Source organism: Miniopterus natalensis, chromosome 19 (genome assembly GCF_054644295.1).
Source record: "Miniopterus natalensis isolate mMinNat1 chromosome 19, mMinNat1.hap1, whole genome shotgun sequence".
In the NCBI taxonomy this organism is placed as follows: domain Eukaryota; kingdom Metazoa; phylum Chordata; class Mammalia; order Chiroptera; family Miniopteridae; genus Miniopterus; species Miniopterus natalensis.
The window spans coordinates 26696973-26718160 of NC_142099.1; the positions used below are offsets into that span (position 1 = coordinate 26696973).

The following is a 21188-nucleotide window of genomic DNA, read 5'->3' on the forward strand; positions in this document are numbered from 1 at the left end:
GTAACAAGAAAGATTTATTTTATTTTATTTTAAATCCTCATTGAGGATATTTTTTCCACTGCTTTTCAGAGAGGGTAGGAGAGAGAGAGAGAAACATCGATGTGAGAGAGATATGTGGATTGGTTGCCACCTGCACACACCCAGACCCGGGCCAGAGATCGGGCCTGCAACCAAAGTACGTGCCCTTGGCAGGAATCAAACCCCGGGACCCTTCAGTCCGCAGACCGATGCTCTAACCACTGAGCCAAAGTGGCTAGGGCACAAGGAAGGCCGTTTATTCGGCATTTTTTTTCTTTTTGAGAATGGTGCCCACTCTATACGGAGAGATTTTAAACAACAGTTTTGTGACATTGGTTAGTCACAGACTCCCTTTCACAGCAAACGGGACAGAAGGAAAGGCATATGCTCAGGAAGGGCTTAGTTTGGGAAAAAACCTGACGAATAAAGTTGAAATATCTTTGACTCCAACACAGCCCAGCAGCCCATGACCTTGCCCCTCTATCCTGGGAATTTCCATTCGATCTTCTACAGGCACAACGAGGGCCTCTCATGTGATACACCGTGTGGGGCTGCTGCACCCAGTGCCCAGGCTTTGGTTTCATACTTTTCCCTTTTCTTTTAAAAACAACTTTACTGTTCTACTTTCAATACCACAGAATTCACCCAGTCAATGGATTTTAGTAAATATGTCCAGTCATTCACCCGCAACCACAATGAACGAGTAGAACCAACCCATCACCCCTTGTGTCCTTCTGCAGTCAACCCCACTCCCAGCCCTGGATTCAGGCAAGAGGGCATTTGATTTCGGTTTCTATAGTTTTGAATTTTCTGAAAAGAATTATATAAATAAGTAGGTAGCACTTCGTGTCAACTAGCATAATGTTTTTGAGGCTCACCCCTTTTGTCGCATGTATCGGTGCTTTCTTCCTTTTTGTTGTTGCATATAGCATGCTGTATCCAGTCCCCCCATTCCAGGCAGCTGTCAGCTTGCTCTCCGTGAGTCTGTCTGTTTTGTGACTGGAGCCTTTAAGCCACTTAAATTTAAAGTTATTACTGAACCCGCAATCTTTCACTGGAGGGACAACACTCCAACCAACTGAGCCACACAGGGCAGGGCGGCTGTTGAGAGATGGGTTATTGAAATCAGACTTTAACGTCAGATTTGCCAATTCCTTCTTGCAGTTCTATCAGGGACCCTCTTGTGAACTGGCACCGTTAGCATTATTAAGTACCATCTTTATCTCTGATTATATTCTTTGCTTTGAAATCTTTGCCCGACATTAATATAGTCACTCCAACTTTTACTTTTTTAATACTCACTCAAGGATACGATTATTGATTGTTAGAGAGGAAGGGGGAGAGAGAAAGAGAGAAACATCAGCTTGTTGTTCCACTCGTTTATTACGCACTCATTGCTTGTTCTTGTGTGTGCCCTGACCACGGGTTGAACCTGTGACCTTGGCGTACTGGGAGGACACTCCAGCGAACTGAGTTACCCGGCCAGGGCAGAAGCGTTTGTTTCCTATTGCTGCATAACAAATTACCCCCAAACGTATTCCTAACACTCAATACTTCACAGTGTCTGTGGTGTTAGGAAATCTTAACACAGCTTAGCGGAGTTCCCCGCTCAGAGTCTCTCGTAGGCTGCAGACAAGGTGTTGGCTGAGCTCGTCACCTCAAGGCCCACGTGGGGAAGGGCCCATTTCTAAGCGCCCATAGTTGTCGGCAGGATTTGGTCCCGGCAGGTTATTGTGAGGACCCCAGCTCTTTGCCGGTTACTGGCAGGGGCCTGGCCTCAGGTCCTTGCTACAAGGACCTCTCCAACACGGCAGCTGGCTTCATCAGGCAGGCGAGCAAAGCGGCAGTGGAAAACCCAAGCCAGAAGGCACAACCTTTCAGCCTGACTGCGGATCTCCTGTGGCCTTTGCTGTAGTCTACGGGCCCGGAGCAAGTCACTAAGCCCAGCCCACGCACGAGGGTCGAATGCCCCGGAGCAGGAATCCGATTCCAGGTCATGATGGGATCCTCCTGAGGATGTCGGTTTTCCTGCCCTTTCGCCTTCACGAAGTTGGGAGGTTCCTTCATTCCGTGATGGTTTTTCCTTAACTCTGCCTCCATCTGCTGGTGGCACATCCACCCCCCAGCCTCCCAGCGCTGCTAAGGATTATTTTGATTTCAGCATCTGTCATGTCAGTTAAGATTTTGGTCGGGAGGATGCTGGGAGGTGCAGAGAGAAGTGACGCTCTCAGTGGAGCTGGGAGAGGGGCGTGTAGCGGACTCTCGTGTATATAGGCCAAGGGACGAGCCCCTCGGCAATTCCGACTGCTTTTCAACTCTTGCACAGGGCACGGCAAGCCTGTGAACCGAATGGTCTCGGGAATAAAGGACTCGAAGCCAAATCCTGCCAATTAAAACTGCTCTGGGCAGTGAGCCTGAGACGCCTGGAGAGAGGTTTCGTGCTGTGGTCTTGTTCAGGATCTTCTCATTGGTACCTCATCTGTTTCAGTATGATTCGAGAACACGGAATGACAATTTAACCTTTCTTAAAACAATCCAGAGAAATAGAAAGCATCCCGGGAGATTTACCTGCATGCTGTTCACACCGTGAGGACCGCTCCTAGGCCTACTTCACACCCCTGGTATCTTTTCCTTACCACTCTGCTCACCTCAATTCCGGTGTGAGGATTCTAGTTTAAGCTAGCACACTGTAGAGACGAACTCCCTTATCAATGGGCAAGTCTGCTTTGAATCTGGTAATGCTCATTTGCAAACGTTTCAATCCAAAACTAATCTTTGGTCTTCACTGTTTCTCCCTTAAGTATATAAGACTTCTGAGAAATACGGGGGGGGGCAAATAAAGCCACATGGCCTTTTAAGACACAAAGTGACGCATCTAGGGACATTCTTTTTAATGCTTTACTCCCAAACTCTATTGTTACTAAAATCCACTGCTGCAGAATATCAAGTTCAAGTTATAATAAAGATTTAAGTCAGGAGTTACACGTGACCTGTTTTCCTAAGAAAAAGCAAAGCTGTTCATGTATTTCTATTAAATGCTGTCAGAAAATGAGGTAGTTCCTTGTACACATTTTATAATACAGCATGGTTCCTCAAACTTCTGCATTCACTTACTGATGCCCTCTAATACACGATTATCTATGGCAGATTTCTAACTTAAAAAAACGAATATACATTTCTTTCTCTTATGTTTCCTGTAACCAGAAGGTATTCATCAGTCATTTTGGGGAAGCACAAAGAGAAAGGTCCTGCTTTGAGTTTTAAGTCAGATTCTTCTTCTCTTTGAGGTGACCCTGATAAATGGTAAGACCACAGTGTTAAGTGATCAGCAGTTATTAACATTTATGGGTAACATATCCTTTTTGAAACTTGGTACTGCAACCAAAGTGTTTGCAACACTCTTAATGTTTTTGAAATTTTTTTTTTTTTTTTTTTTTTTGCCTGTTCCCTACACCTATTCCTATTAAGATAGAATTTTACATTCTTTCATCTTTATTTTACATTGTATTTTACTCACTTAATTAGAGGATTAAGAAAAAGTTTTGATCATAACTTACCTTTACCTCCATCCATACTACACTGGAATTAAATTATAGAAAACATAATTTTTCATTAATATTACCAGATGTATCAACAGTGTGATTTATTTTTAGCTATGTAATGAAAAAATACTTGGGTGACTTTTCAAAAATAACCTTAAAATTAATAACATGGTCATTAAAAGATTTCTAGGTTTTGCTTTTTATAAAAATCAATATTTGGAATTTCACAGTGAAGAGGTCCTAAATTCCTTGTACAACATGAAATTATATAAAAATAGAAGACATAGACATCTTTAACTCTTTAATCCTTTGATTAAGCGGCAAGCATATCACTCTTCCAGGCCAAACACTGCTTAAACCGAAAAAAAAAAAAAAAAAAAAAAAAGACGTGCAAAATATTTACAAAATATGCAAAGCACACAATAAAGACATCTCACTATATACATGTGTCATATTACTAATGAAGCTAAGATTTTTCTACTGTGTGCTCTAGTGTACGTAAATCAAACCACAGCACATCCCTCAGGTACAGCACTTTGGCCCGTGGCTGGAATAGAACAGATTTTAAATGAATCACAATATACTTAACAGCTGGACAGATGCTGGTGCTGACCAACTTGACTGACATATGCCACATACTGCATACTGAAGGCCTACTGACAAGAGACAAGACAATAAAAGCTGTATATATGCACATAGGCAAGACAATCTAAGTACTTTAGGCTTTAGATATTTTCTTTAGATATTTCTGTCCCCCATGACTCTTAAAGTAAAAATAATTATAAATTCTTGAATATTAAGTATTTTAAGTTAGATTTTTATCTGGTCGAGGGGCAGGAACTATTTAAGATGATCCAATGAGAATGACAGACACATCTTAGAAAATATTTTAGTGCCAGAACTTATTAAGGTCCTTAACGGAAAAAAGTGGTCTCAATGTCAAACTTAAAGCTAATTAATGGACTTAAGTCAATAGCTCTTTAAGGCTTTAGAGCCAATGATAGGGACTATTTTCCCAATAATTTGGGAATATGACCTCTCAAACATAAATTAGGCCCTTGGATGTTGATCATTCGTGAAGTCGTTCTAAATGTGGTGAGAATGCAAATGTGCAAACATTTAGCCTTACGTTCCACTAGTACAGCAATCTGAGTGATCTGTCCCTTTGCACAAGTCATGATTCCAATATGAAATCATCATATCAAAAATATTAGTAACACATGGTTAAAATACTATCACTTGTAAAATATTCTTTGTAGGTGCTTCATGATTATGTGTTGAATTAAGAAGACTTGAAATGTTTTTTTGTTTCTTTATAAAAAGGGGTCTCAGCATTTTAAGTTAACAGCACGATTGTGACAATATACGGATACATCTTTAGATAACACAGAACAAATTCTTAAATTTATTTTATAAAATAATGTTGATGACTTAACCCTAAACCAAACCCAGCCATACACGTTGGCTGCAAGAAATACACAAATGTATCCAAATAGTACAATATTCATCAAGAAACCATCATTTATATTAAATGCAGACCATATTAATAAGTATGAGGGCAATTTTAAGTTCAGAACCTAAACACAAAAAGGGTATTGTAATAAATGCTTCCATTACCACTATCTCCACATAACTGACAAAATATAATTCTCTTCTAAAGTCCCCAGATGTAGGCAACTACTAGTTAAAAGCAGACAGCATTTAGAAACATTAAAAAAAAAAAAAAATCAAAATTAACTTCATTTTCAAGGAACTTAAAGACATTGTACTTTAACATTAAGTCCTCATTTGTATGCATTATTATTCTGATCCTCTTATTACTGATAGCTGATGGGGCAATGACCTTTAACAAGGACTTTGCACTAGGACCCTAAACTCCACTTTAAATGTTTAGCAGGTTCAGTACATTCTTTGTGGTTTCATATAATTGCTTTGCAATTGATTAAATTGCTTTCTTTGAAAGGAACATATGAACATTCCTTTAGAAAAAAAAGCAAGTTGTTTTTTTTTTTTGAAAAAAGGGATATACAGTTATAATTTCTTAAATATGCATTAAATGAACATATGCCAAAATTTGAAATGCAGGTTATTTATTCTTGCACTCCTAACATAGGAAAATGTTAAAATTAAATTAAAGAAAAAAATGTCAGACATCCTTATCTTAAAAAACTTAAGGAGTTTTCACAATTCCTAAGTCAATATTCCTGTACTAAGAGCCTTGACTATGAAGAGGCAGGAATATAAAGAAATCTCAATAAAATAAATACAGTAAAAACAAAAAAACCCCTTGGTATATAGAACACTTCATCTTTTTTTTTCCTTTTATGAGAGCATGTTGCCGAACATAGACTCTCGAAAGGAGCCTAACCGTAGGCTTTTCCTTGTAGAACCTCTGGGCTGTGAACTAAAGCATTTCTCAGCCGCGCACGAGGCCGCCCACGCGGCAAATCCAGCGGCAGCCTCGGGCTCCCCTCCTGCGCTCGGCCGCCGGGCCGGCGGGGCGGGGTGAAGTCTCTGCGCTCTGCCCGCTCCGCTCAGTGCAGCGAGGACGGGGCGTCCGTCTGAATCCCGATGAGCGAGGGCGGCTGCTGCCCGCCGACGGCGGCCAGCACGGGCCGCGGGTTGAGCCGCGGCGGCAGGGAGTTAGCGGGGCGGATGAGCGGCGGCGGGGGCTGGTTGGGCGTCGGCCGGGGCTGGACGAAGCGCGCCTGCTGCTGCAGCGGCGGCGGCTGCCGGTGCAGGGCGGGCGCGGCGGGCAGCGGCGGGCGCAGGAGCGGCGGCGGCTGGTTGAGCGCGGCCGTGGGGGCCGCGGGCGCCGGGGTGGGAGACGGGGCGGGGGGCGACGGGCCCAGAGTCCGGGGAGCCTGCGGGGTCTGCGCCTAGAGGGGAAACAAAGGCACCTGTGTGAGACCACGGCTCCTGAGGGCTTCGCACACTACAGTCTGAGCTGTCACAGGGAAACCAAACCAAATCAAAACAAAACAAAAACGTAACACCGGTATTTTTGGGAAGCACAAGCTTCTTTTATTTTAAACAAAACAAAACAAAAAAACCCAAAACTGAAAAAGCAACGAAGCTACCAAACAGGCATCATTATTAGTAAACAGCTTAACACTGGAAATAAAAATAAGACTATGAAGGAGCAATACACTGTCCGTTCCGCTAGGGTCAGACTCAGCGCGTCACCGACTTGGGGTCCCGAGCGCGCTGCGCAAGTGTATTGCCAGCCTCTGCGCTCATTCGGCTAGTCCTCTGACAAATTCACCTTACAGGCCACCACCCAAGACGGTGACTCCGTGACTCATAGCAGCTCAAGTTCCATACACAAACACACCTCCTCTTCTTCATCAGTGCTCTTCCCTGATGGCACATGAGAAGCACTTTTTGTCTCCTCCCCTAAAGCAGAAGCATCACCATTAGAAGCCTGGGTTCCTTGTTCTGCTTCCCACTCCTGCAATACCTCCTCTAAGTTAAACCGACGCCTGTAGTTTACAAAGAAGTTCTTCACTTGGCCAACAGTCTTGTTGCCAATTACATCTGCAATAGCTTGAAAATCTTTACCATATTTGCGGACACCTGGAAGGCAAAGTAAATAATACACCTGGTGAAGGATCAGTAAGGAGAGCTGTGTGTACTATACATCATGCACACACACAAGATACCAGCAATGAAAATCCTTTCTGATAAACTCTGCGCATTTCTCGGTCCTGAGATACAGGCTAAGGTATCAGGGTCCCAGATGAAAACACTCATTTATGTCATTTCATCGAGCCAGCCACTTGCCTTCAACTGAACAATCAGAAACTTACCATTTTTTACATACTCAGTTATTTTCTCCAATCCTCTCTTGAACTCTCAAATACAGTCCATTTATTGTAAAGCATTGAATTCTTTGTTCCATCCTCAATTCCACATTCATTTATTTCCCTAGTAGCCAGTCACCTAAATTTGAGCAACACCGTTTGTAAACAAAACAGGATGGGAATGAGCCATCTTTTATCCCCTCCATGGACTGTGTGAGTCGTCTTAGGGTTCCCCCACTAAGAAAAGCATCATAATTTTGGTCTTAATACCAACGTCAGCATGATTACTTGCTATCTCACCAGGGTACCAGGAAGTAGAAATGAGATAGGAATTAAAAGCAAGAGAATCATCACGATCCGATAAACAAAACGGGAAGGTATTCTCCAGTTAGTTGGATTTCAACTCATCTCATCTTGTTCGAAAGGCTGCATGAGGAGCCTCGCTGAGCCGGACAGACTAAGGGCAGGCTGTAGTAGTGACCACCTGCAAAGCATTTACGCTTCTCACCACCACCTGAAGTTTAAGGGCTGTACATTCAGTTATTTGAGAACATGACTTTTTATTATGGAAATTTTATTAAATTATATTATGAAGGATAACACTGATTTTTAAAAAACACTTATCTTTATTGTTGAAAGTATTACAGGTGTCCCATCCCCCCATTAACATTGACTTTTGAACTTGAGACAGTCAATTATGCTGCAGAATTTAAAAATGACTTTATATAATCAGATGGATAATAATGTGCTCTTAATTAATTCTAAAAGAGGTCCACTGACTTACTCTAGAAAGAGATGCACTCAGCTCAAAATATAAAAGCTGTCAAAAATTTTGATTTTGCGCTTGAAAACTGCTTTTTAAAGTACCAGAAAACAATAACTCATTAATCACGGAGAACAGAGAACAAAAATGCTGATGCTTATGATACAGTCTGTGAGCAACTAGAAATACGGGGACTGAAATAAACTTAACATGTACAATCACGAGGAGATAATCATGTGAGGGTATTTAAGACCCAGTAGAAACACTAGCTATATCCTTACTGATACCTACGGTATTACCCAATTACCTTAGAGCACCACCATGATATAATGTAATTTTTGACTCCAAATTCTGCCCTTATTTTATATCAAGAACTTGGGAGTAAGTATCTCTTGCTACATCCAACTAGCTAGGCTTGACTCTTAGAGCATTTGGGGGGAATGTATTAAGCTATAACCATAACCTATTTTTAATACAGAGTTTTGGGTATGTAAACTATGCTCATTTATTCCACTGAGGGTTTACTTGGCAATAAAAATGCAAGGTTATTTCATATTAGGAATTACTGCTACATATTTAAGTCCTTCTTGCTACACATTCTTTGGAAAACAGCAAGTCATTTGAGATCACTGCACTGAAAATCACTACGGATTAGAAATCAAGTGCAGTACCCTAATTTTCATAAAAAGATATTTAACTTACATTCTAGAAATGACCAAACCCTACTGAATACATGAGTTTCACATTAAGACAAATTCTGACTCCAAGTCTGAAGATATTACAGAACATCTACTTGCGGAGTAAAATAGATTCCAAAACCTACCATTAAGTTGTTTCCACATGCATTCTTCTAACTGTCCCTGCTTCTTCTGACTCTATTCTTTTTGATCTTCCACTTTATGTTCTCCTGCTCAATGGACCTGACCTTGTCACAATATTGCTGCACTTCCAGAATTACAGACCACCAAACCAGAGCTACTTCCTACAGGAGCTTTAGTTTTCCCAGACATTTTGGATGTCAAGAACCTTTTCCAAGTCACCTAGCTATATTTATTATTAACTTGTGTATGGCAGTCTTATATTAACTACTTTGCAAAATGTTAAGGTTCACACCACACCGTAGACTTCTGCAGTCTAGCTAAGGACCCCAATCATGTTCTGGAACAAAGGGCCCAGATATTTAGTGCCCTCAGTCTGCAGGATGCCTGCGCAGGGTCGGGGCATGAGTCGACTTCCGTGGCAGTCCCTCATCTGTTTCCCCTGTGTGTTGTGACAAATTTCATCATTTTCTGTTTGCCACAATGTGAAAGGCTGGGAAGTACAGTCCTATGGATACACATCAGCACCAGCACTACCACAATGCTGAGTACACAGGAGTGCTCAGGAAATATGACTGATTTTTCTTCCCTATAAGGCTTCATTCTGTTTTTCTTCTCCAACCACAGAAGTCACACAGAAGTCTTTACTACCTTCGCATTCCCAAAAACACTGCGCAACGGCATATTTTGGCTATAAGGTAGAACTTTTAAGCTTTATACAGTGGCTGATAACTAGGCAAACTCTAGTAAAACACCAATTAAAGACTAAATAGAACTGCTCCTTTAGAAAAATCCCCAGCTAGGCTCCTGGACAATCTGGCGGCAGTAACAACGCTGAGCAACTAACTTTAACAACATACGGCATCAGAGCTCCTTTAGTTCCAATTTGTACCTGGGTAAGGATGGCCCCTTCTTCTTTCACAGTTTATAATAAACAAGGTCACCTGACTGCTTTATCAGCAAGGAAATGAAATACAGTCATTAAATCTCTCTCTCCCTGAAGATATTAAAGGCTTAGGTTCATTTGAACTATGGTTTGAAACAAAACTTCTCACATTTAGGGCAAAAGGCCAGTTTTCAAAGGTTAGTGGAATAAAACTTTAGAGAACCCTGGAAGAGGTAAATTGTAAATTTCTCAGGGAGAGAAAAATTGTTTTCAGTCTGATTTCTAAATTTCATTTCAAAGTTAAAATGAAAGGAGGTAATTATATGAACTCCTTTCTGGCACATAAAACCTTACAACCTTTAGTATATATACTTTCAAGTTCTGTATTGGGAAGTAACATAAAACTAAAACTCATTAGGATACTGCATTATCATTACATTTTAGGAAAGCCCACATTTTCCAATCAGTATTCTACATTACCCAACAAAAAAAACATACATTCCTCTTTTTTGAGTGTTGTCTAGTAAGACAGTAACTTCAGAACATCAGTGATACCGGGTTTCTTCCCAGCTCTGGACATGGAATTATAGGCTCTTTTTTTCTTATATAGAAAGGATATCATGAACCTATTTTTGGTATAATTAAGAAGTTATTTTTTAAATTTTGGAAACTCCAAGGGTGTGGTTCTTTCATATCAATAAGAGATTAATTTTAAACTCAAACTATTTGAAAACGTGCATTACTTTCTACTTCCTATAAGTCCCTTCAAGAATTTGTATTAAAGAAGATAAAAAAGATACCCATTGCAATGGGGCAGTGACTGGTACATCTCTGCCAGTGCTAAAAGTCAAATCATAATACTCTTTTCCAATGTCTAGCCTTTCTCTTCTGAGTCTTACATTCCCATCTTCCATAGGTATAAGTTAAATTCCATCATAAAAATGCTCAGAATATTGAATCATTAATTATTTGAAGCAAGTGCATCAGAGGGCTGACAATTATACTTTTTGATCTCCATTCTTATCATATCTGTTATTACAGAAGACACTCTCTAAAGCACATGGTTGCCTTTTAGATGCAAAGGTCTGAACCTCCTACTTCCACTTCCTTTTCATCGTTCATGTCCTAGTTATATCTTAACCAGCTGCCAAATCTTCTTTTCCCCTCCTTTAGGAACCATTCTAGCTTTTTTTTTAACCCTCACTGGAGGATATTTCTTCCATTGCTTTTTAGAGAGTGGAAGGGAGGGGTGGGAAGAGATGAAAAACATCGATGTGAGAGAGACACATCCATTGGTTGCCTCTCCCACGAGCCCTGACCGGGGCGGGGATTGAACCTGCAACCCAGGTATGTGTCCTTGACCAGGAATCTTAACCCATGACCCTCTGGTGGGAGGGCGGAGGCTCTAACCACCGAGCCACACCGGCCAGGGCCATTCTAACTTTTTAGAAAGTATGAGATAAAATGACAAAGAAGGTAAGTCCTAGATTTGCAACTTGGTTTCTCCTAGAACAGAATGAATGTGAACTACAGGGAGAGAGGCAACAATGAACTGCAAGCATAACCTACCCCTTGAATGTAGTTCTGCTGTTTCTTGTTTTATGGGAGAAGGCTGACAATATGAAAAAAAAAAACTAACTAAAAATTAAAATGGAAATCTTGATAAAACTGGAAACATTTTTGTTGTTTATCCTAAAATAGCACAAATATTTTAGCTGGGGAGCATTTTTATTTTTTAGCACTAATGACTATAAAATAAATATTGTACACTTAAGAGGAGATCCAAAATAAAAATGGCAAATATTGTATACCATGCTTCTGTCCTTATGTACTTTAAAGAGTAAATGTTTTGTCCTATCATTTAAATATGTTGTTACTTTTTAATACAGCACAATTGTTTCATTTTCATGAAAAAACAAAACAAAACAACAACCCACCTAGAATCTATTTCCTTTCCTAATTTTTGCTAAATAAGAAATGTTTATCATATGAATATCAAGACTGATTTTAGGATAATTTCTAAAAGTACTACAGATTAGAAAAAAAACACATTTATATGACACAAACTATAAGCAGGAATATTTCACCATTAATACAAATATGTGAAGACTATAATTGGTTTCACTGTTAACTAACTTGTTATAATAGAAAATTTAGATACTTAAGGCTGAAACAGATTACAGAAGTTGTAGAAATAGCATTCTTGGCAAGTATTTTAAGAGGATTAAATTATCAGCATCTATAAAATCCCATCTGGGAACTCTTGAAGAATGTTATTGAAGTTATAACATAGCTAGAACTGAAACTGATGTAATGAAGTGATACATTACACCAGGATAAATAGACATTCCTATGTGATCTGAGCAGGACCTTCCCCCCTTCTAAATAAGGAAGCAAAAGGGAAATAATTTATTACTTATTTTGAAATTATTAAAATAATATTCACTTATTTAAATATTAAATTGTTAGTATTTAGTTAACAACAGTATGAGTGATAGCAAGTAAAGTGGGAAGTATATATTTAGGCTCTAGGAAATTATCTTAATATATTTATCTGGCTTTAACAGAGTTACAACAAAAGTTTACTTAATAGTAGAGTTATTAATCTCACTAGTGACACTAGAGTCAGTATTTCTCTCTCCAGGTCACTGTAATAGTCAACTATGAGCAAGATAAAATAAAGCCTTTAACAAATGCGTGCTAAATCTATGTAAAATGTATTAAGTATAAAGTGCTATATAAATTAAAACATGTTACTTTGTAAAACTGAAAGGGCCATAAGAATAACACCATATAAAAGGTTTATCATAAATAAAGATTAAAAAGAAAGAGAAAAGACAAAAAACAATTGCCTGCTAAGATAAGTATCTCTTGATAGCAAACCATACATGTTTAAATAAAAACTGCAATTATGTACCTCAACCACACTGAGACTCAGGTGCAGGTGACATTACTATATAATTATATTGTTTATAAGACATACTTCTGAGCATTATGTAAATGTGTGGTCACATGAGGCAAAAATGGCACTTTTTAATTCTCCCTCAAATAACAATCTTGGACACAAATAGCTTTATACTGCTTTATTTTATGTAACAACATAAACAACAAAAAAACCTAACAACAACAAAAAAAGTGAAAACAAAAATTCCACACAAAGAGTCAAGTAAATAAAAACAAAGATATTAACATGGTAAGAAAGTACTTTTGAAGTCCTAAGAACATGCATATTTCTGTATACACTGCTGCTGCACTAGTGTAACTTGTTACTTTTCAGACGTGCGTAAGAACATAATACTGAATATATCTCAGTAGAGAAGAAATGTTTGATTATATCTATAAATGTTCAATTCTTTAATATTTATAAGCTGAGATAATGACCACATATGTAGCTCACACTATATATGTAAATTTTGCAACTGTCCCTTCCCTGGAATGCAGCTCTGTGTAACAGCCAACCTAGGCGTAAGATTCAGTGGACGCTATCACCTGAAGTAGTGCTGTAAGAACAGTATGGAATCCTGAGTGCTGTACAGAGAAACATTAGCCCAGACTTTCCTACATGATTCTCTTCAGAAATCCTTTCACTGGGATAATTTCTTACACTAGAGTATAGGATTAATATACTAATCTTTAAGCAACTGAATCTTGGAAACCAGGGTTAAATTCTATAGGCTATAGACTGCGATGGAGGGAAACACAGGCTTTACATCAGTAAAAGCAATGCCTACTCAAATACTATGTTCTAGCTATAAGTCACAGTTCTAAATAAATTTGAAGAAGCCATCTGAAGAAGCCATTAAAAATACTAATTTTTAAATAAAAAACAAATCACCAGTTTGTAATTTTAAAACAGCTATTACCAAACATTATAAACTAATTAAACTTTGTTCTCACTCATTCAAAAAGGTGGTTCTACAATTAGAGATGTGCTCAATGCATAGCCAGTGTCTTGCTTCCACAGGACCCAATATTTTTATTTATGAAATGACTGTTGTGCTTTAGAGGCCACAGAGAAGGCCATCTTCATTCTCCTGTGACATTTTCAAGTTACACTGGCTGGCTAATTCTTATTAACTCCAAACTGCAGAGCCACCTATTAATCAATCTTTAATTACATTACTCTCATCCAAATGGTGCTAGCATAGCATTTTTGAGTTAAATATGTTCTCTATGTTTGGATACTTGGAAATATTTTTAAAGGTATACTTGTATCTTTCACTGGAGCCCAATTCTCTGATAGTAGTTAACCTACAGAAAAGAGCTATTAGTGCTCAACAAAAAGAGAGTTCACCCAGGAAGGAACAAATTGTAGACCCAACTTAAAATTACAGTCAGTCCTGCAGATAGTTTATTTTGAAGGGAGAAAAAAAAATCTACAACACTGAATAAAAATACACGATTTTCCCTTCTTTAAGTAAGTCAGACATGTGAAAATCCAAGTTTATAATGCTTCCAATTTGCCCAACAGTATTTCTCACACAATCTCACACAAAAAATGTTCTGCCATATAATTCAACAAAATATCCTTATAAATACTGTACTGCATTAAAAATGCTAAATGTTTATTTTTGATATGTCTCTTAAGTCTCTTTTTTGTAATATCTGTATTTTTAAAGTCAGGTTTCTAAGCATTCAGTGGCACAGCTCTTAAGTAAGTTATAATTCACCGAAAGTTAAGCACACCATTAATATTTTCGATACCTGACATTTATCAAATAGAGAAACCCTATTACACAGAGAAACAAGAAACACATACTGGTGTACTCAAGCTTTTACCCATGAGTTTCAATGCCTGATATGGTGAGAACGAACCCAACTGCAGGAATACCAAGGCAGAGGCAGAGAGACAATGACTTGCGCAAGCCTGTCACCACCATCCCTTTTTTAGTTCTGAGAATGAGTTACGCACTGTTCAGGACTCGAAATGCAGAGGCTCAGTGTGTCATATTCACAAGGACAAAACAGAATTCCTGGTCACCAGGACTTTGCAGTGAATACAAGAGCCCTTTCTCAATCCATTTCTAACGGCAGGGAAGAACTAGGGCAGCCACCTTTCAGGACAAGTTAGATAACGATGAACAACAAGAACTGCTTATCTTTAATATACCTTGCACTGCTAGAAGCTGCTCCTCTGTGGTCCAACGGGCATTAATTTTCTGATTTGACTACAAAATTAAAGAAAAGTTTCCTAATGAGGATATGAAGACAGACATTTTTCCAAAGTGCTTATTTACTTATTTACTTTTTTCACCAAATCACAGACAACAGATTACTAAAACTCTGAATTTGGAAGATTCCATTTTTATAAGGATTAAAAAAATATATTGAGTTACCTTTTACCCACACAAAAAGATAATGAAAGGAAAATGTACCAATTTGTGAGAATGAACAACATTCACATTTATACTCTGGTCAGAGATATTAAAACTGAGAAAATTTATTAATCACTCATTTTCCAATTACAATGTTCCTATCAGCCACTGCACATGCTAATTTTAGCCTCGTTTAAGCATTTAGGGAACTTCATTTTTTCTTTAGATAGGATCTGTGACTCTTTCTGAAATTTACTCTCTTCACATTTAGATACTACCTATCCTTACCCTACCAAAAATAGTGTTGCATAAATTAACACAGAATTATAGATCAAGCTTACACCCTAAAATAGTTCTTTAAATTTCTGAAGCAGAAAGTGACCCATCATAAGAATATTTCTCCCCCAAGGCCTCCCATGTTCCTCTCAATATTTTTTGTTTCAAAAAAATCCTAAGTTTAGGATTTTCATTATGGCAATATTGCAATATTAAACACCTGATCAGATGTGAACAGTGTATACCCACTGACAGTAAGCAAGGACCTTTGGCAGTAAATGGAGGAACAGAAATAAGTACACCAGCCTACAAGGTTTGCAGTAGAAACTGCCCAGGTAAAGTGCCCTCGTGTGATACAGGGACATGCTGGGCAAAACAGAAAGAAAGGTTTCCCTTGAGAAGGGGGGTTTAGGTTTTATCTTACTCCTGGTCTCAGCAATAAGAGTTTTGACAGCACAGATGCTCTGAGTAACGCCAACTTCCTTATCACGCGTGAAGAGGTATAAGTAGGCATTCAGAAGAACAAACAAAAATTCAAAATTTAAAAAAAATTATTAGAGAAAAAAGAAAATAGGACTTAGAGAAAGGGAGGGAAAAACCTAATACAGAAAGCACTGAATTCCAGATGATAAAGCTAAAACAGAACAGCAAGCAGGCCACACAGACAGCGGGTAATCCTCAGGGCTAGGATACTGGCGGTGAGGCAAAACAACAACAGTAAAGGGAAAGAGACGGAATAGGACGTACAGAGGCAGTGATGAGAAAAAGATGAATTAAGGCTAAAGAAGTGAAAAGAAATAAAGAAAAAGATGATAGAGGGAAAACTAGAAAATTTAAACATCTGCTCCCCCAAGAGGAATAACAAGAATGGAGTAGAAGCTTGTATTTAAGTTAACACCCAAGCAATATGATGTTATCTTAGATAGAAGAGGTCCTTGTTACCCAAGGATAATTGATATTAGAACCTATTTTAAACAGGCTCAAATATTTCAAAGTAAATGGTCAAAAAAATAAAGGATTGATTGCAATTTAATGTCAAATATGAAACTAAGACGTATAAAAAGTTCATTAAAAAAATAATGAACTTACATGCTTTCCTTTATTTTTTTGGCATATCTTTTCTGACTAGTGAATGGTATAACATCCTCCAGCTTTGAAATGCGTAACATGAGCACAGAATGGGTCACCTTTGTTTTGAAGACTTCAACAATTTTCTCAAGGGCCTCTCAATGTTTGGTAATCAAATTATTCTTTATTGAAATGCTTATCTATGAGCCATCGCCTTTTTTTCTTCCATTGTTTATTTTGTTAGATACCCATCTGTCAACAATGCTGCAAGTGATGAAGGCCATTCTCTTGCATTTTCATAGGCCTCATGAAGTTTTGCATCTTTTGCAAGATTTACAATTTCATTTTGTTTTGTTTTGCATTTGCACTGTATTATCAAGAAAGTAATGAGGCAAGATGTTGATATGACGGATGGGATAGATAACAGCTGGAGTTAACTCGGGAAAGGTGGTGAGCAGAGCCCAATTCTATAAGTGCTCAGTTTATTAGTGAATATTTTCTTGTTTGGTAACTTTTGTTTCTCCATGCATCCCTCAGATCAATAAGCATTTGGATACTGAGGGTCTCCTATAGTACCACACTGCAAATTGTTCTGAGGATTAAATCAGAATACGTGTAAAACATACATAAAGATATACTTAGAATATATGTAAAAAAATCTAGCACACTGCCTGAACAACCAAAGTTTAAGTTGTTAAATCTGAAAGGCAGAAACTGCAGGAAAAGGTACCATTAATGAAAAGGGAACAAAAAATGAAAGAGAAATAGTGTGCACTATAAAAACTTATTGCCAGTGTACAAGCAAATCAGGAGGGGAGAGGAACACAAATAACTATTATAAGAAAAGCACAGAGTATACTGGGAATACAAAGATGAGAGAAAAGCCACAATGAATGGAAATGGGAGAAAGGGAAAGTTGGAGGCCTGGAGGTGGAGATGGGTTGAAGGACAGAAGTCTCTGAAAGGCTGCAGGAAAAGGCACGCCATGTATGCAGAGGGAACAGCAGGACCTGTCAGGAAGAAGTGATAGGCCTGCAAAGTCAGTGGGATTTAACTAAACTAAAATATGGCAAGGACCACTTTTGGAAGGGCAGTAAATACCAAGGTTGATGAATTTACGCTAAATTTATTAAGCAATATGGGGGGGGGGGGGGGGATATTTTAACCTACCTATTCTGGTAAGACCTGGAGCCTGGAAAGTGGGGAGAAGGGTGACACTGTGAAGGACTTAAGAAGTTAAGAAGAAACACTGGTCTGGGAGATGTGGGAAGGCAGGGCTAAGATGATGAATTCGACCTAGGATACACTGAAAATGCGGCATTAAGCAGGACATTCAGGTGGAGAGCAGGTTCCACTTTAGGCTAACATAGATTCATCTATTCAAACTTATTTTTAAGGGTCTGGAAAACATTCATGAGGGAAAATAATGGAGTCAAATCTTACTCAGATGTGAGGTTCTAAACTCAGCCTATGAATTTATGAAAGTTCTGTCCCATTTACTTTGGAAGTGCTCTTACCAAGGCAGCCATGGGGAGAGACAGGCACACAAGCCCCCATGGCTAGGCACTCCTCCAGCATGGAAACGGACCGCGAGCTTTGCAGTTAAATTCCAGAGGAAGCCTTTGGCCCGAACTTAGAGTAGTAGTGGATGAAAAGTAGGAATACATATTTAAATACTGGAGTCCCACTCAGCTCGAGGACATATGCACACGGGAGGCCCGTGGGGGTTAAAACTGACTAAAGGAGCAGGACCCACTTCCCGGCCTCAGAACTGCTCACTCCGGGCAGGCACTCGGCAGACGGGGCTCAAGCAGAGTTGTCAGCTTGACTGCATCTGCTATGGCTAAACATTGTCTTTTTATTTGGCAGTACACCTATCTTTGAATTTGTGTCACTTAAATGTACATATGATGTCACTCTAATATAGTGAAGTGATAAGATGGTATGATATTTCCAAAGAGAAGAGAGAGAAGTGAGTTCGAGAATAAAAACTTAGAGAATGCCTACATCTATGTATAGGACGGAAAATTACGGCTGAGATGTACTAGTTAGGATGGAAATCATAACCTCTCAAACGGTAAAGGGAGGGAGGGCTGTCATCTATGTCCAGGCGGAGAAAAAGGCAAAGGTAATGAGGAGTTAGAGCCCTGGGAACTGGTCATCAGCACCAAGCCAACCTTTAGGGAGAAACCTCAGTGGAGAAGGCAGGGCGGGGCCGGCTGGGGGGTGACTTGCATTAAACAGCCTGTGTGACTAAATGCAAGCAGTGGAAGAGGGGTCAGATTGAAGGAGAGGGTGAAAATTTTTAAATACATAGGATTCTCTTAAGTTACGAATTTTTATACTCTCTTTTAAACCCAAGAAGCTTCGGTAGAGACCTGTTTATATACCTAGGAATCTGAAACTGTGTGGCAGTTGCGGTGAACTGGATGGTACCACTGAGAATGTTCTACAGCAAACCCAAGTCTGAAATACCATTGTTTTTAAAATAATAAAATGTTAGTATGAAACAAAACAATCCAATACAGGGGTGGGCAAAAGTAGGTTTACAGTTATGAGTACGTGAAACACAGTTTAGTCTTGTATTCGGCATCTTTACTGTGTTCTTTCCCTGATAAATTTCTTTGTCTCTGTATCTTTCCCATTTTTGTTAGTAGATTTATAACATCTCTGAGTGGGAAGAGTTAGAAAAGGTCACCAAGTTGAACTTTCCACCAATGCCAAAAATTCCATCCAACATCCAAAATGAAAGAATGTCATCAACCCATGCATGAAAACATCCACGGATGGGCAGATTTCTAGCTTCAAAAGCCTTTCTCAGTTTCTTGCTTCCTGGATTCATTAATATCCTTGCCTCCACCTAATTACCTCCACCCAAAACAAATCAAAGCATAACTCAACATGCCACCACTCCCAATACTCTCACATACTTTCAAGGAGATACACTAATTTCTGCTTCGCAATGTTCTTTATCACCTGCTGTCCCTTCCTACACCTAATACCTGGCCCTACCAGGTGCCCCTTTACCATTTCCTCTATCACTCATATGCTTGGTATTTTAGCAGCTGTGAAGTTTCTAAATTATCCTGTATAACACCAACAGGATAACTTCTCTGAAATTAAAAATTTTATTACCTCCTTCCTATATTGAAGAAACTATAGGAAGTCTTCACACCAGACTTCTCTTCCTAGGTCTCACAAGACTTGTACTATGGCCCTTGCCCACAGATCTCTATCATGAAGGCCCGTTCAGCTCTACCTTGTAATCTCTCTCCTACGCGGTGTCCACTGGTCCTCTGAATCCAAGTCTGCCTACCCAAGTAGACAATAAACTACTCGAGAAAAGAATGGTTTGCACTCCACTGAATCCTCAACAGTAATTAGCACAATATGAGCACATAAGAAGTGCTCAGGGGATACCTGTGGATGGTTTTTAAAAATGCTTTTATTTTCTCCCGGTGGATTTATATTTTTAATGTGCTGCTCAACACCAAGCCATTGTTCATATGATTCCCTCTGCCTGCCCTTTTTGTATGTGCAAAAATCCCACGAACCTCAGCTGAAACACCCCCCTCTGGGAAGCATTCCCTGATGTTCCTAGGCAGAACGAATTAATGACTTATTTTCCTGTAACACTTCACTTATAAATCTATATAACTTTCATCAGTATCTCCTGTAACATCTAGACTGCAACTTTTCTTTTTTTTTAAAGCAGATGGAAAAATCCATCTCTTCCTCAGTTTTATTCATCCCTCCTTTCCCAAACACACACTTTCCAGAGGGCCTAACAAAGTGCCTTGTATGAAATAAGTGATCGATACATATTTACCGAAGTATGAGCTTTCTTCATCAAAATTTTCCCAAAATGAAAAGAATACAACCAAATGAATAAGTAAAGCATTTTAGTAACTGTTAACTTCCAGTTGAGTTACGTCATTTAGTAGCCTATTGTTCCAAAAGTGAGCGAAATTCTTAAGGTTAGAAATTCTTCAGGTTAGGTATTACCCAAGCTAAAGATAAGGGGATAGATTACATGATTTTTCAAGGTCTTTACTATGACTGTAAATCTAGTATTTTGAAATATGTATATCTATTCAGTTTGCTCTTCCTCGTAAAACAAAAGGAATGATACGATAAATGTACGTTGGGCATTTTCTAGATGATAAAACATATATGCATTTTCAAGTTATATGAGTTTAATAAATCAACCTCAAAGTAATATTCAAACTTCAATGTACGAATGGTAGAGAGTTAAGATGGTGGTTGTCTCATTTTGATTTATTTTTACGATAAACCAAAAGATATAACAAATGTTTAATAACTTCTAACTCAGTAAATGCATTTAAATGGGAGAAAGTATGATACGATTTTGCTGTTACATGAAAACCGCCAAAAGTAAGAAGCAGCATGGTATTAATCTAGGATTCCACTGGACTCTAAGAATCTGAAATATAGCTGGAGGCTCACTAGTTACTAGACATGAGCCTCAGAGTTACTCTCTCTGAGGCCGTTTCCTGTGTAAAACACTAGTATTTGCTTCATCTACCTGAAGTTCTGTGAGCCTCAAATGAGGCAGCACGTAGGCAAGTTGTAAGGGCTACTATGCTTGCCCGTCTTTCTTCATACGATGTTAATGAGTGAGGCGGTCCCGCACTTTTCTGGAAAATTTGACATTAGAAAGATCATTTCCTTGAAAATT

At 38.9% G+C, this 21188-nt stretch overlaps 1 protein-coding gene across 4 annotated transcripts in view; it reads right to left on the minus strand.

The window, feature by feature from the left end:
* Positions 1-5339: 5339 nt before the first annotated feature.
* Positions 5340-21188, minus strand: part of RCOR3 (REST corepressor 3) — a 40843-nt gene continuing 24994 nt past the window's right edge. For all 4 annotated transcript variants that reach the window (XM_087827806.1, XM_087827805.1, XM_087827807.1 and 1 more), the window contains 3 exons: positions 14941-14998; positions 6895-7136; positions 5340-6439 (listed from right to left, as the gene is read on the minus strand). In XM_087827806.1, the coding sequence (XP_087683932.1) occupies positions 6095-6439; positions 6895-7136; positions 14941-14998 (645 nt within the window). In that variant the 3' untranslated portion in view covers positions 5340-6094. The remainder of the gene's footprint in view (positions 6440-6894; positions 7137-14940; positions 14999-21188) is intronic.